We start from the raw sequence: 17,010 nt of genomic DNA on the forward strand, positions 1-17,010 counted from the left end.
AGTTTATGCATGCGGTGCCATTGACCGTAGGTGGAGCCTGCTTCTGTAATTGTGGAAACCTCTCATTTGTTGAGTGGTGATTAATATCAGTTGCCCTTTTCAGGTTCTTCTTGAGCGCACGTGAATGATGCGCTTTTGTGGATGGTTTTTGTCCTTTCCCATCTGTTTTTAGAAGCTGGCTGGAGTGAGGAGATGGCGCTCGACGAAATCCTATGTTTAGCCGTTTTTCAGATTCTTTCCTACCTGGAGCTTCTGATGGAGGACTGGGGATTGATTTTTTGCTACATTCGTGGCAGACTGATACTGTAATGGCCTTTGGATAATTTTTATATAATCTACGAAGTTCGTCTGAGTTCAGAAGGTTAGTGAGTTTGCTCGGATCTGCTAGCTTACTCAGTTCGATCTTATTATAGATATCAAGGAGTATAAATTTCATCTCCTTGTTTTCTTTGTGTAGCACTGTGATGTCGTCTTGTAGCTCTGCCAGTTGTGCTTTTGAGATTTCATTTCCATGATCTATTTTCGCTATTGCTTCTGATGAGGGTGTCCTGAAGTTTAATAATTTATTTTCAAGCTGATTAAATCTGGAGATCAGCCGCTCGGTACTCTCAACAACTGCGTCCTTGGTTCCAGAATATGACACACCGGGTTCAGGTATCCTCAGTTCTAGAAGTTCGTCAGGTTTCGCACCTGTGATGTCGGTTCTCTGTTGCCCTGAGTCCTTTAACTGTGTAAACTCAGCAGAAAGTTGAGAGATTGCGGTCTGAATTTCGTTTACAGAATCACGTAGCTGAATAAAATCCCGAAGGGATACGCACTCCGGATCGGTTTGTAAGTTAGGTGAAGTGTCATCGATATTCCTCGAGTCATTTTCTGCTTGTTTGCAAAGTTGACATTTCCAAGAATTTTTAATTTTCTTTGCGAGTCTTTTCAGATTAGCGTATGGGCTACATGGCCCACAGAGGCGAACGGCTTTGCACGAAGTGCACACGAGGACATAGTCAACTTGATAACCACACCCTGTGCAAGTAGTAGGTTCGCTCATGGCTGCAGAAACCAAAGGTAATTACGATTTAAAGGATTAGCAGCGTCCTTGAAGACAGTGAAAAACTGAACGGCAAATACAGAAAATCCCCGGGGAGTTGGAAGTATTGTATCGTATTGATAAAATCAGCCAAGAAATCATATAAAATAAAACATTACCTGAGGAAGATGCAAGCCATTATTACTGGACAGATTATCAATTCAAAAATTTATATACGTATCGTATACACAGCAATATCTACTAGGCCTAACTGTTAACAATGCGCGTGTGGCTACAGCAAAGCGTTAGCAGACTGCTAAGCCTAAAGGGATTTGGTAAATGACGAGAGAGTGCAGACAAGATAACCCTCGTAATAACAAAATTTTTTTACCCACGTAATCCTCTTGCGAAGTTCTTTTAGCTGGTACACTTTTTCAGTGGAAGAAAACACTTTAAACACATTAAAATAACTCAACATTCAGGAGCTCCAGAACACGTGGCTACACTGAATGACGGCCATATCTATTAGGCTTAGTGTCGAAGTTTGCAGATGATACAAAGGTTGGCAGGGTTGTTAATGAACGTAATAGCAGTGTGCTACTGCAACAGGATCTAGATAATTTGGGCAGAAGGGCTAAGAAGTGGCAATTGAAGTTTAACCTTGACAAATGCAAAGTACTGCATATGGGTAGAAGTAACCCCAGATAAACGTACCAACTGTGTGGTACTAAACTTAAGGTGGTAGAAAATGAAAGAGACCTGGGAGTAATTGTTCAGTCAGATATGAATTTTTCTGAGCAATGCAGACAGGCTGCCAGGGCAGGTCATGGGGTTTTGTCAATGATATATAGGAATTTTGCTAGCAGGGTAAAGGAGGTGATTGTCCCTCTGTATAAGGCAATGGTGAGGCCACGCCTTGAGTACTACATACAGGTCTGGAGGCCTCATTTTAGGAAGGATGTATTTTTGCTTGAGCGTGAACAGAGAAGGGCAACAAGTTTGGTGAGGAGAATGAAGGGATCCTTTTACCAAGAGAGGCTTAAGTTCTACAAATTGCAGTGGCTGGGGACTAGGCCCCTGCGCGGTGATCTGATTGAGGTGTATAAGGCCTTGAATGGTGGTTTGGGCACGCTGAATTCTGATGGGATCCTTTCACTTGTTCAGATTACAAACTTAAGGGGGCATAAATTCAAATTAAGAAAGGACAGTTGTAGAATAGATGTGCGGAAATTTGCCTTTAGCCAGCTTGTGGTTAATTGCTGGAACAAACTTCCATCTGTCGTTGTGGAAGTTGATAGGTTAAATAAATTTAAGGATGAACTGGACAGGCATTTGGAGGGAATGGTGTGATTTTTTTTTTTTTTTTTGGCTGATGCTACATAAGCTCATACACTTGCTTTCTTGCATCACATGCCACTACTACTACACACAGGGTCCTGAGCTGGATATCATCATTCCTCTCTGTTTTTTGGTGATTCCTCCTCTCTGTCCTACTTGTCTCTCTCTCATGGAGTTGATAAGTTAAATACTTGTCTCTCTCAGGGATAAGAAAATAAGAAAATTTCCCTCCTACTTGTCTCTCTCCCTGAGAGAGACAAGTAGGAGGGAAATTTTCTTATTTTTTGGCTATTGTATCATAAGCCTGAGACTTCCTTGCACCATATAGCTAATTTTTTTTTTTTTACTTCTTGGCTCATCGGCGTCTGTGGCCATATTACAGCTCTCAAGGTTTTTTTTTTTTTTATTTTCAACTGCGATCCAAACGCGAGGCCGGATTCGAACTCGGGACGTTTGTGTTACCAGTCATGCACTTTACCCACCCGGCTAGCCCGAGCGGCCATATAGCTAATAATAATAATATCATCATTCTTCTCTTTTGATTACCTTCTACTTCTGACTCTTGCTCTCACAGGGTAACTGAGAAATTTTTTTTTTGCAGGTGCAACATAAGCCTCGGGCTTCTTTGCACCATATGTCTAATAATAATGAAATAGTGAGTAAGCGTGTGTAATTTAAACTTCCGGGGATACAGATAACCGCACGATGTCAATCTACCGTACTTTGCTGTCAGTTGGGTAGTCCCTGACTTTCTTACGGTAGCGACACTAGCGGTATAATGGAAACCTAGCCGAGATTCAGGTTTTGAACATGTATTGAAATAAGAGCGGCAGATTTGTATTGCTTAATTAATGGGATGTCTTTAGAAGGCAACGTGGTCTGGCAGGGGCATTTCCATTTGCACAGGTTTCTTCTTTCGCCATGGCGAAGGCTAAAGGAGAAAAGTGTCGAATGCTTCCCCTTTCATTTATCTCTCCATTATTTGAATGGCATTGATAACGTACGTAGTTATTTATATGCGGTTTGCCTTAACTGTTTAATTTCGCCGTGAACGTATTTTAGTATGATATTGTTTGTTTGGACATTTTCAGTTGTTTACCTGTATATTTACATATCGACCCTCCCCCCTCCTCGCATATTGTTATATATCCTAGATCAGAGGTTCCCAAATTTCTCGGTTCACGGCGCCCTTTGTGTCTCAGTAATTTTTCCATGGCGCCTCTAGGCCAAAAGAAATACGTAACAGTTCTGTTCAGTACTTGGGTCCAAATAACTTAATAAGTAATGTTGAAACTGCGAACTACTTCGAGCTAGTAGTTCGCGCGGTGTTCCACAGATCTCGAGTATCTCTGTGTTTTCTGCGAAAATTCAAAATATCCGGCGGCGCTCATGTGAGTTCCAAGACAATGGTGCTCACAGGAACAGTCTGTTATTCTTAGACAGTGAATGCTTGTAAAAATTAAGTCGTAAACAGTTTGCTGAAATTTTGACTTTTAATGCTTTTCTTATCACCTGACAATGAATATTAAAAAAAATATATTCATTTGTAATTGTTTTATTTTATTTCTGTGGTCCCCCTCCCCAATTTTTCTGACATACTGCAGTTGTACACTGATTGGGGTTTTTTTTTTTTTTTTAACGAAAGCAAAAGCCTTTCCCTTTACCCTTGACAGTAGTTATGTCTTTAATTAAATTCTACATTAGTACACTGTGATTGCTGCCACCCAGTAGGTCTTTTACTTGCAGATTCTTAATGCATGGAAAATCACTGCTGATAACCGGATCAAGAGTATTACTTCCTCTTGTTATCTCTCTAACATGCTTCTGTAGAAAACAGTCATCCAAGAAATCTACAAAAGTCTTTCTAGTGTGCGAGTGACCAACCCACAAATTCCAGTCAACATCTGGGAAGTTAAAATCCCCCATTATAAGACATTCTGAATGACTGGCTCACTCTGTTTCTCTGTATAGCTGTTTGGTGTACTCATTAGAGTCAGGCCTATAACACACTCCTACTCTCAGTTTTGTTTTCCCACTGCTTACATCACACCAAACTGATTAAACATTGAACTGGACACCCATGTCGACTGGATGCACTGCCTTAGACTTAATGTTTTTAACTAACAGCGTAACTTCTGCTGCTCTTCCTGTATACAATGTACTCTGCATACTCAAATTCAGCATCAGTTGTCTGAATGACATGATGTCTTTGCTGTCCCTACAATGTCTGCATTTGACGATTTAATAAGTAGTTTAATTGGGTACAGCTCTAAAATGGTGTTCACAGACCGGCCGCTAGTTAGTACACCGGACCGAACTTATTGGTAACTCCCTAGGAGGCTTCCGGATCAGCTAGTATATAATCTTACTATCTGTACTCTGCCAGATAGTGATTGGAGGGAGTCGAAGTAGTGTTTGCAGGGGGGGGGGCATTGTAGAGGCCACATTATGTCAAGGATCTGGGTGTATATAACACCCAGGGTACTGAGCTGGATATCATCATTCTTCTCCTTATTGATTCCCTTCTACTTTTGACTCTCTCTCTCAGGGTAAATCAGGATTTTTTTTTTTTTGCCTGGTGCAGCTTCAGAATTTCTTGCACCATATACCTAATCATATTCTTACCATGTGTAAGACGTATCCAAAAATTTCATTACTTCATACAGCAAGCCCCCCCCCCTTTTTTTTACTATTGAATACACTATGAATTGTCAAACCAATAGAGCAAACTTATCTGCAAAAAGATCTAAACCTCCTAAACACTTCCTAGTTCATTTCACAAATATATGTGGTCTCAGTTCTAGTCTCAATGATGTCCATTTCCATTTACAGTTTGCCAAACAAACCCCCGTGTACTTTTTCTGACAGCATCTCAGTTATCGGTTGATTCAAGCACTGCTTGAATCTCAGTTGCCCAAATTATTCACTATATGATTCTTTTTGCCTCAAAGGTGTACTTGTGCATATGTCTTCCGATATTCCCTGTCAGAGACTTGGTAATTTGGAATCTCCTCTTTTTGATCTTCTCTGGCTTAAAATGTCTCTACCTCATTCTGTCAAATTCATCTGTTGTCTTTACCATTCTCCCAACTCCACCAATCACTTGGAACTCTTTGACTTCCTCTCCCTGCAACTTGACTTTCTCCAGTTCAACTTTCCTAACAGTCAGGTAATTTTCCTAGGTGATTTTAATGTTCACAACTCCAGCTGTCTTCCATTTTCTAGTCACACAGACCCAGCTGGTTGAGATGCTGAGGCTTTTGCAATTACTAATGACATATGAACAATCGCATAGATTGTTCATTTACCTACCAGAATACCAGACAATCCTAACCATACAGCCAATACGCTTGATCTTTTTCTCACAAACAACCCTTCTAAGTACACAGTCGAAGTGAGTGGTCCTTTAGCCACCTCAGATCACAACTTGGTGATTATCTCTTCTCCAATGGAGATTTTATCTCAACCTCAACACTATTCCCAACCATGTGTTGTTTGGCATTATAAGAATGCAAAATGGGATGATCTGTGTGATTTCTTTTCCTTGGTCGTATTACTGTTCCAAAACTTACCCGATGTCAGTGTTTGCTCAGATCATTTCAGTGAAATTATTCTTACAGGAATGGAATCCATTATTCCACATTTCACTTTAAAATCTCATCCTTTATCTAAACCTTGGTTTTCCAATAAATGTGCTAAGGCTGTTCAAGAGAAGAATGTTGCATATCACACATGGCTTGTTTCCAACTCTTCAGTTTCATTTTCTGCCTACACCAAATCTCTCAACAATTGTAAAGCAGTTATTAATCAGTCCAAACTAGATTTTGAACAGGCTAAGAGTAGAGAAAACTTGCTTCTTGCCCTAATAGTAGCTGAGCATTCTGGTCTCTTGCCAAAACTATTGGCCGCAACTTTTGCCCATCTCTGCCCCCACCTTTCTCAGAACCAGATGGTTCTATTGTCCCTTCAGCAAAGGATAAAGTTAACCTGCTAGCATCCCATTTTCTTTCCAACTCATGTATTAATGATCTTGATAAAACACCTCCCACCATTCCTAGCACACTCCATTCAATGCCTCCTGTGGTTTTCCATCAAAATGAAGTTAGAAAGATTTTGATGAATCATTTCTAGAAGCTCCAGGTCTAGAAATGCCATCTAGACCTGGAGCTTGTCCACTTGTTCTCAAAACCTATGCCTCTGAACTTACTCCTGTTCTTTGCCCCCTTTTTTCACTTTCTTATTCCAAAGGTGTTTTTCCTTCTGCATGGAAATTTGCTCATATTCAGCCAGTCCCTAAAAAGGGTGAAAAATCTCTCCCATCCAATTATCATCCTATTTCAATTATTTCTAATCTTTCTAAAGTAATGGAGAAATCAGTTAACCACTAACTCAAACTATCTAGAAACCTTCCGTCTGATCAACATTCGCCAATATTGATTCTGTCAGTGTCAATCCACTGGTGATATTCTGAATTATGTTACCCGTTTATGGACAAATTCAATGGGAAAGTTTGGTGAAACTCAAGCAGTTGCTCTTGACATCTCAAAGGCTTTCGATCATGTTTGGCATTAAGGTCTTCTAAACAAGCTTCCAACTTATGGTTTGCCAACTGTTTTTTGTAATTGGTTATCCAGTTTTCTCTCTGATCACTCACTGAGGGTGATTATTATTATTAGCTATATGGTGCAAGGAAGCCTGAGGCTTAAGCTGCACCAGCCAAAAAAAAAAAAAAAAAAAATTCCCGAGTTACCCTGAGAGAGAGAAGTAGAAGGGAATCACCAAGAAAGAGAAGAATGATCCAGCTCAGGACCCGGGGTGTGCCAAGCCCATACTCACCAGATGTGAGCCCCTGGGTGTATGGTAGGTGGCTCTCTGTGTTCTAACTTATCCACTAATGCTGGTGTCCCCAAGGTTCAATTCTTTCTCTCACTCTTTTCCTCTTGTATATTAATGACCTTCTTTCATTGACCAGAAATCCTATCCATAGTTTTGTTGATGTTAGTAGATTGCATTCCAGTTTGAGAAACCTTCACCATGCTCAATCAGCTTCAACTTCTCAAATATCAGCTACCAATTCCTTAAATGCCGATTTCCAGTGGGGCAAAGACAACTTAGTTGATTTCAATCCTTCTAAAACTCAGTCTTGTCTTATATCTTGCAAAAAGGATTCTTTTGCTCATATGCTTATCTTTGGTGACCCTCCGATTTCTAAGCAAGATGATATGTCTTTTTGGAATTACCCTGACTTCTAATCTCTCTTGACACAAGAACATTACAATTATTGCCTCCTCTGCATCAAAAAAACTTGGTTTTCTCTTTCACTCTTGGCATTACTTTTCTTCCAAACAGCTGTTCACTCTGTACAAATCTCAAATCCCCTCTACCATAGAATATTCTTTTCACATCTGGGGCAGTGCACCCAGAACTTCTCTCAGGCTTCTATATTCCATTCAGAAGAGGACAGTTAGGTGAATTAATGACTCATCTCTAACAGAGTCTCTCCACTCTGTCTCATAGATGTACTGTTTCTGCTGCATGCCCTTTCTACAGATATTTCCATGGGCACTGTTCTTCTGAAAACAGTCCAAACAGGTGCCGCCACCAGCCAACATCCATTTATTGTCCAACTTCAAACTCACAGAACCTGTGAGTTTGAAGAAAGTCACAGGTACTCCAGAAAAAGTACTTGAAGTTTATCAGAATTACTTAAAATGCTCCAATATTAGTGTACATGTTCTTACTTTTAGTTACTGTAACACAGCCCATATATTTACTTGCTTCACTGAGGGCAGCAGAGCTTGAAATCCCTAACACTTTATGCTGCATGTTCCAATAGAAGCAGTGCAAGAATCACTTTCACCTCTACCTGTGGCTCTGGTTAATCTATTAGTCTGTCCCTTCCCCAAGCTAGCAGTTTTCTGACCCACCTGTAGCATCAGCAAATATTCTTGTACCCCTTTTATTTAAGTGTATTCCATCCCTGTGAAAACAGTCTCTCCTGTAACAAGCACAGATCACACTGAGAAAAATTCTACCCCATGAGCTTTTCACATTCTCTCCAGGGCTGAATTGATTGATAAGATTCTTAACATGTACTCCCTCCTATCGTGTCTGGACAGAATTGCAGACACTTTCAAATTCAATCCCAATGTGTGACTTTTTGCCAACGTTTATCTGTACTTGTTAAGTAAGTCCTCAGATCTCCTACTCTTAATATCATTAGTGCCAATGTGTACAACAATATCACCCTTTGTGCCCTTAAAAGGTGATATCTGCTCTATAATGTTATCTACATTTGCCCTTGCCAGACATACCTTGGTCTGATCCCACTTATCCTTCTTGCACAACTTATTTCCCATTTTCCTGATAATAGAGTCACCGATAATAACTATTTTCTGTGAGAAAATGGATTTTGCCTTGGAGATTGCTGGTGTATTGCCTTGATGGACAAGAGCAAGCTCTGGCTTTGAGTTTGGCAGTTGGGAGCTTGTTGGGTTCCCAATTTTATATCTTTCCAGGGCATCTATTCTTTCTTTAAACTCTCATAAATGCCCATCAGAATGCTGACTTGGTGCCTAATTTCTTCACACACTCTGCACATGCAAAGATGTGTACTAGGTGCAGAGAGCATGATACTGCCCTCTTGGCTGTATTACCGCCTGTTGCAGAAAATCTGCAAACATTGAACAAGTTGAACATTTTGTTATGCCATGATTCATTTGAGAATTGCCCCCTTTGGTTCTTCTCCGAGCCACAGCACTCTCACTTCACTACTTTATGCCTGTTGCTTTGGTGCTCTAGTCTAGGTCGTGATTTCTGTTTAAATTTAATTTAATTGATTAACAGTGAAAATTTAAAAAATATATCCAATTTAACTGAATTGAAAATACTACACCAAGTTAAAAGTTTCCTAAATGTGATATGTATTACAATGTGAAGTTTTATGTTATACCTTACGCCTTCAAGTTCACGTTATATGTTATGCTATGCGCCTCTCCACATTTTGCATTACGATTTTGCCGAGAAACTATCTGTGACTGAGTTTGTCCTATGTGGAGATTCAGAATAATGTGCACTTTGCTGGGCATTGGGAGGTTCCAGCATTAGTCTGTCGAAACTAGTCACAGTTCCTGCTTTTTGATGCAGAGCATTGTCATGTTGTAAGGGCTTTTTTTTTTAAATTGCCACAGTGTGAGGTACACAATTTTCCAGAAAATGAGTGGACTCTTATCCTATTAGCAGCTGCAAGAGTTTTTCAAGTTTGCTTAAGATAAGTAAAAGTCCCTTGTATGTGTTTGCTTACATTTCTCTGTTTATGTTAATACATTATTTGCACAATTTCTTGAAATGTATGCTACTGGGATTTTTATGATTAAATACTTTTTGTTTATCACCAGGTTTTGTAGTTTATTATACTTTTTTTTAATAAATAATGAAACATTTGTGTCCATTTGTGTAAAACTGCCAAGAACTGTATAGTTTGTCTGTAAATGTGTTAACTAGGAAATTGCAGTATGATCAGAACATTTTGGGACTGAAAATGCAGTACTTCAAAGGGGGCTTCAAGTGCAGTCAAGGTGGAAGGTCAAAGATACATTTCTTTAATATATATGGTAAATAAATGGATTTTCATTGTTTGGGACTTTTTATTGAAACAGTAGGCAGCATAGTGCAGGATATTAGCATTAGTAGAGGCATTTGATGCAAGAAAGCAAGCTTATGCAGCATCAGCCAAAAAAAACCCACTTCCACTTCACCCCTCTGTTCGTTCAAAATACCTGTCCAGCTGAGCCTTAAACTTATTTAGGCTATCAACCTCCACCACAAGGGATGGAAGTCTGTTCCACCAACCAACCACCCGCTGGCTAAAGGCAAATTTCCGCACGTCTATCCTACATCTGTCTTTCCTCAATTTGAATTTATGCCCTCTCAGGTGATTTTTCTGAGCTAGAGGAAGAATCCCATCAGCATTGAGCATGCTTAAACCATTCAAGGCTTTATACACCTCTATCAGATCACCTCGCTGGTGCCTAGTCTCCAGACACTGTAATTTGCAAAACTTAAGCCTTTCTTCGTAAGAGCACCCCTTTGTTCCATTCACTAATCTTGTTGCCCTTCTCTGTACTCGTTCCAGCAGCTCTACATCCTTCTTGAAATGAGGTCTCCAGACCTGTATACAGTACTCTAGGTGTGGCCTGACCATCGCCTTATACAATGGAATAATCACCTCCTTATCCCTGCTGGAAAAATTCCTGTATATCATTGACAATACTCCATGAGCTACTCTTGCAGCCTGTCTGCACTGCTCAGAGAACTTCATATCTGCCTGCACAACCACCCCCAAGTCCCTTTCATTCTCTACCACTGTCAGTGTAGTACCACAGAGTTGATACGTTGCTCTGGGGTTGCTGTTTCCCATGTGTAGTACTTTACATTTGTCAATGTTAAACTTCATTTGCCACCTCTCAGCCCATCTGCTCAACCTTTCCAGATCCTGTTGCAGCAGCATAGTGTCAGTAGTGTCCTTGACAACCGTGCCAACCTTTGTATCGTCTGCAAACTTGGACATTAAGCCCGATATACCATCATCAATATTATTTATAAATACAGAAAACAATAATGGATATGAAAATTGCTACTGTTAACAATATAGATATTGGCATGTCATGGCTAGTGATTGGCATGTCCATGTAGAGCTTAGCACATTGCATTTTTGAATCTGTATGGTGTCACAAAATATACAGGCATTTGTTGACTGTGAATGTTTGAATGTTCTAAATGTATCTTAAATCTTTTGTCCAGTGAACAGAAAATTCTTAAGTTCTTCATGATTTGATATTTCAGAGCCTAGTTAAATGGTTAGAAACACAGTTGTGTAATTATATGCCCTCTGAGAAAAAGTATAGGTTTAAATCTGCATAGTTAAACAGAATTCTGAAGTGAAGTGTACTTACAAAGCTACATGGACATATTACTATAGGTTGCAGACACCCTCAATTAGTGATTTTAACTTGGCTAGAATCTGTAATATATATTTGTATATTACTACATAGGTTGACTGTATTGTCAAATTAGCATTTTGCTTTTTAATGTAATCCATTTTACAATTCTCAACTGATGCTTTATTTTATTATAATTAGGATTGTGAGTTTTCTTCTCAGTATCAGTTACGGGCAACGTTGTTTGATACACTTTATTGCCAGTTCTTAGGAGAAACGTGGAATGGATTGCCTGTGGAATCTAAGAGTGAAAAAGTGCATATTGATCAGGTAACCACATATCTTTAGTAATTGGATTGATCATACTGTAATTTCAAAAATTAGGTAAATTGATAGGAAAGAACACCTTGACCAAATTGCTTAATATACAATAATAACTTGCTATAGATATGTGTATTTTAAAGTTGTTTTTCTCTATTTGAATTTGCTTGAGTGATTTTAATTATGAAGTGCGATGAAAAAGTTTGGGGACAGATTTTTATCTTGAAATTGGTGTTGTAGTGAGTTGGCTTGTTGCAACATGTGTGGTGACTTATACAGACACGAATCACATGTTTACCTATAGTCATTCTGAATTGACACATTGAATACAAGGTATTTTATGTGTTTCGATTTTAAAATAAGTGATTTTAATGCGCAGCGAATTGTTATCAAATTTTGTTTCAAATTACTGAAAAGTGCAACAGAAATCCATGAAACGTTAAAAACAGTTTGGAGATTGCTTGGTTTGGATTTTAGTGGCTCATCAGCAATACAGGCTATAATGCACTAAAACTGGGTCATATAAGGGATAGAGGTAAGGAAAAGATTAGCGACAGGGTTTGGGTTACTAGATGGTCAAAATGTATGTTGACATCTTGGCATGTTCAGCTGAAATATGCCTTCTTCACCTCATTTCACGATTTTTACAATGTGACAGAAAAATGAATCTACACTCTCCTTGATGTCTCTGCTACTTTTTGACTCACTTGCTGTTGGGCCTCTGGTAACAGCTCTGTAATCTTTATTCAGAACATTTTCCTAGACCTACCCCAATAGAAAGGAAGAACCCTCTTAGCCTTGTTTTTCTCAGCCATATTCATTCCCTTTCTTTCAAGTTACCCCAGCTTCAGCTCTTTTGCTGATGACACTTCCCTTGCTTGAGGTGTTTCCAGCTGAAAACTTCCTGGATTATTTTGAACTTTTTAGTTTGCATGTTAATCTCTTGAAGACAAAGTAACTACCATTTGTTCTTTCTACAATTTTCCTCTTTCCTTCAAATTAGAATATGCACTCTAAATTAATTCCCACTTAAACCAGATTAAATTTGAGGTCATTTAGATTCCAAACTTCTCTTCTCAGTTCAGTGCATAAAGTTTCAGTCTACTGCTATCAGCGTTTTATTTTATGAAGTGTGACTTGCCCTCATTCATAATCCGAACACTATGCAGAAATATTTTGCCATCTATATCCTGCCTCATTTCCTTTATACATCATTAATCTCGGTTTTCATCTCAAAATTCAACCTTCAGCCTGTTATGTCAGCTGAATATTTTCTCATCAGAGAGTAATTGCCAAGCTGGGACATCGTATTGTGTCATCTCAATGTCAACTGTACCAACAAATTCAAATAGTGCCTGTTATTGTTCACTGTCAATACAAAGTGATTGTGTTTTGTAACTCTGATCGCTAGCTAAAATGAATTCTTTAACATCTGGGACTTTCTTAAGTGGAAAATTCCATTCAAGACCACCAGAGCCATGCCATCTCTTCAGTTTAAACTCTCCAGAATAAATAGATTTGATTCTTCATTCATCAGTAACTCCTTCAAGCTAGCCACCTGTTTTGATCTTGACCCTGATGTCTGGATTCATTACAAGGTGTACAGATAAAGCATTTTAGATTTACTCATATCAAACTTTAAAGTTTTGTAGACTTGTTATCTCTAGTTTCATTGAGCTTTTTTCATTTTTATTTAATTTTATTCCTTTGTTAAAGCCACACTTATCCATTTCATATATTATTATTATCATTGCTTAATTTATGTAAACTTCTATAGCTTGGCTAGATTGGTATCGGCTTTACGTTGTACTCTGTACTATATTTTATGACAATAAATGATTTTATACATTTTAGTCACATTAATTATTTAGATGCTCAAAATAAGCTCCTTGTGCATTCATACATAGATCTATCTGCTTTAGTAGATTTTTGGTTCTATCTGTCATATTTTGTCCCAGTGCTCTTGTCATATTATCAATGAATACAGTTATTAGTGGTGGTGGTTAGAATATGGTGCTATAATTATCTCTCTCTCTCTCTCTCTCTCACACACACACACACACACACACACACACACACACACACACACACACACACACACACACACAGGGTCATTAGCCCTTAGAAAAATGGAATGTATGAGATCATTGTATCCCCCCCTCAAGCTAGCAGATTTCCGACCCACCTAACACTGCCTCAATAGCATCAGCAAATATTCTTGCACCCTTTTTATTTAAGTGTATCCGATCCCTGTAGAAGCAGTCTCTCCTGTTAACAAGTACACACCAGGCTGAAAAAAATTCCACCCCTTGAGCCTTGCACAATCTTTCCAGGGCCGAATTGATCGACAAGGCTCTCATCGTATACTCCCTCGTATCGTGTCTGGGCAGAATTGCAGACACTTTCAAATTCAACCCTAATTCACGGCTTTTTTTCAACAGTGACCTGTACTTGTTAAGTAATTCCTCCGGTGTCCTACTCTTAATATCATTAGTGCCAACGTGTACAACTATATCACCTTTTGTGCCCTTAAAAGATGATATCACCTCTACGTCATCAACCTTTGCCCCTGGCAGACATACCCTGGTCCTGTTCCACTTATCCTTTTTACAAAGCATGTTACCTGTTTCCCTAACAATAGAGTCACCAACAACTACTAGTTCCTGTGGGACCAGTGCATTCTGCCTTGGGGGTTGCCGCTGTGTTGCGTGATGACCAAGTGCAAGCTCTGGTGTTGATGTGAGCAGCTGAGCGCTTGATGGGCCCCTCAATTTAGATCCTTTGAGGGCATCCACCCCGTCCTTCAAGCTCTCACATAGGCCCATAACAACGCTGAGTTGTCACCCGATTTCCTTACACTCCTTACATCGCACACACAGACTTCCCCCATGGGAATATCACGTCCCGTACCCGATTGCTCCACAAACATCATGCAAGCAGTGCATTTTAAAAGGCTGAAAGGCTGTGATTCAGAGGGCAACTGCCCTCCTCAGTTCTCCCATTAGCTTGAGCCTTTTGCTTTGCTGCTCTGGTCTGCGTCATGATTTCGATTTAATTTCAATAAAATTTCAATTTCAGTACAAAATTATAACCCTAAACTTGTATCCCAACACGGTTATAACGCCATATATCTATATATATTTTTCAGCATCGAGTATTATCTACGAGTTCTGTTTATATAACTTCTGTATCAAGTTATGCATTAATTAATTATATTACGTTTGTAATCTAAGCCGTTACGTGTATTTAGTTAAAAAGTACAATTTAATTGACAGTGAAGTTTAACAAGATTAATAGATTTTACTGATTGATTGACAATATTATACTATACTATATTAAGCTTACGCTATCTAGTTCGGATATAACGTATTGTATAACAATGGCGGCGAGTTATGAACGGAAAATCTACGGACACTTAAGTATTAATTAACTTCCAAATCTCGCTGTCTCAATTCAGAATAAATAAGGATCCTGACTAGATCTATAAACTACTTATAGAAAACAATTTGATATAACAATTGGTCAGTAAAGCGGCAAAATATGGCTAAAAAACTTCTAGTTCACTGCAACTTATAACACGTGGATTTGATACCCTTACCGATACTAAGTAATACCTACAAAATCTCTAAGTTAAACTTTAAACTAAGTATTGTAACTAGGAATATAAAGCTACTTTAGCAAATAAGTTAATATGCCAATTTAAGCTAATAAAACAGAAAAAAACTTCTCTATTCCAGGAGCAGTAAAAAACTTTGACTGAACAAGGCTACTCTCGTTCTCGAGACCAGCCATAAGACCGAAAACTCAGGACTAAAATTTTGTACTAATGCCTCCTGTCAATAGCCACTGACAACTGAATCTTCCAAACATCTAAAATGCCTTCTGAAGAGTGAGAAAAACTTATTGTAAATTCTGGCACATAAGTCAACCCCTACTTCTGTGAAAATTCATGCTTAATCATACATGTGCCGCGTCAAGCAATCCCCCCCCCCCACTTTTTTTAAAGACATCTTTTATATTTAGTATAATGGCATATTACAGTAAAATCTGCATTTAAAAACTAGTCTAATATTTAATTCAATATTTTACCGCTCTTTCTTTACAGCAGTGTTTCTCAACCGTTTTTAATTATCGCCCCCTAAAGGGCTTTTTTAGACAGTTTTTTTTCCCTAATCACCCCCATGAAATTTTAAACAAAAAAATACTCTATAGTTACTCATTTTTATTCAATGGGATCTCTGAGCCTGATGCTTCTTTGCTAAAAGTTCAATGTTCGGTATGACATTAGTAAGTTTGTTTGGAGAACTGGCGCCTCCGTAGTCAGGTGGGCAGGAGCAGCAGTGCGTAGCATATGCTCCTTGATTAGATCGGGGTTAGAGCCTGTGACCACCAAATACGGAGGATGCGGAAAGGTCAGGGAATGACCACCACATATCCCCTGAGCAATATGGCCTTAGTTGCTAATGCTCCTAAAAAAACAAAAACAAAATAACAAAAAAACCTCCCATGGGGTACTCGTTCCAGGTAGTTGAAACTAGTATTTCCCACGATCGTTTCTTCCGGGTTCTGATCAAGGTGGTGCGTGCATTCATTCCTAACCTCACGGTATTTCTCTCTAAGGCCCTCCACCTCAGCCGCTGGCCAGGATCTTTTTGCTCTTTGAAAATTTTTCCTGCTTGTATTTACTTTGTGTCGGAGTCTCTGAAGCTCCGGGCACCACCAGGGGACTGCAACTGGGGATGGTTTCTTCCTTTTGATGGTTGCGTTTGCAGCCTCTGTAATTATGTTTACAATGGCACGTTGGTGTTGGTCAGTGGTAAGGGTTGCATAGTCAAAAGTTTGAGCAGTCAGTGCTTCTTGAAATTGTTCCCAATTGGCCTTGTCATCGGTGAATCTGTTTACAGTTATTCTAGGTGTGGATTGTCTGTTAAGAGCACAGTGCATCTGGAATGTAATAACTCTGTGGTCACAGGTTGTACAATTCTCGATGACCTTCCTTGAAGATATATGTCCAGCGATGGAGCGAGTGGCAAAGCTTACATCTGTTGTTGCTTCCCATAATGTGCTTGAGCAGGTGGGCAGATTGTTCGACTGGTTTAGTATTGCCCGGCGGAATTCTTGGAGGTGCTGGCCATTAGCAGTACCAAGTCAGTCAGGGTTGCACTGTGCCAAGCCTGATTGATTGAACAAGCCTGTCAATCAGATAGTAGCCTTTTCCTTCTTGTTCACAAGGGTTTTATCCGGTGTGTTGTGCGGTATTGTTTTATCAGTTATTATGATGCAGTCCCAGGACATTTTGTGGGTTGGGGTCTCTAGTACCCTGGGGTTCGTACTAGTAGTACGAACTTTCTTTCTTTGATCAACTGGTATTTCATTGCGATCTTCCAA

At 39.2% G+C, this 17,010-nt stretch overlaps 1 protein-coding gene across 1 annotated transcript in view; it reads left to right on the forward strand.

Annotated features, from left to right (window-relative positions):
- Positions 1 to 3,218: 3,218 nt before the first annotated feature.
- LOC150080982 (nephrocystin-4-like) overlaps positions 3,219 to 17,010 on the forward strand; it is a 470,434-nt gene continuing 456,642 nt past the window's right edge. The window contains exons 1-2 of the mRNA XM_090380874.1: positions 3,219 to 3,362; positions 11,503 to 11,631. Of these exons, the coding sequence (XP_090237000.1) occupies positions 3,219 to 3,362; positions 11,503 to 11,631 (273 nt within the window). The remainder of the gene's footprint in view (positions 3,363 to 11,502; positions 11,632 to 17,010) is intronic.

This window comes from Mastigoproctus giganteus, chromosome 9 (assembly GCF_048544385.1).
Source record: "Mastigoproctus giganteus isolate SK-2022 chromosome 9, ASM4854438v1, whole genome shotgun sequence".
In the NCBI taxonomy this organism is placed as follows: Eukaryota; Metazoa; Arthropoda; class Arachnida; order Uropygi; family Thelyphonidae; genus Mastigoproctus; species Mastigoproctus giganteus.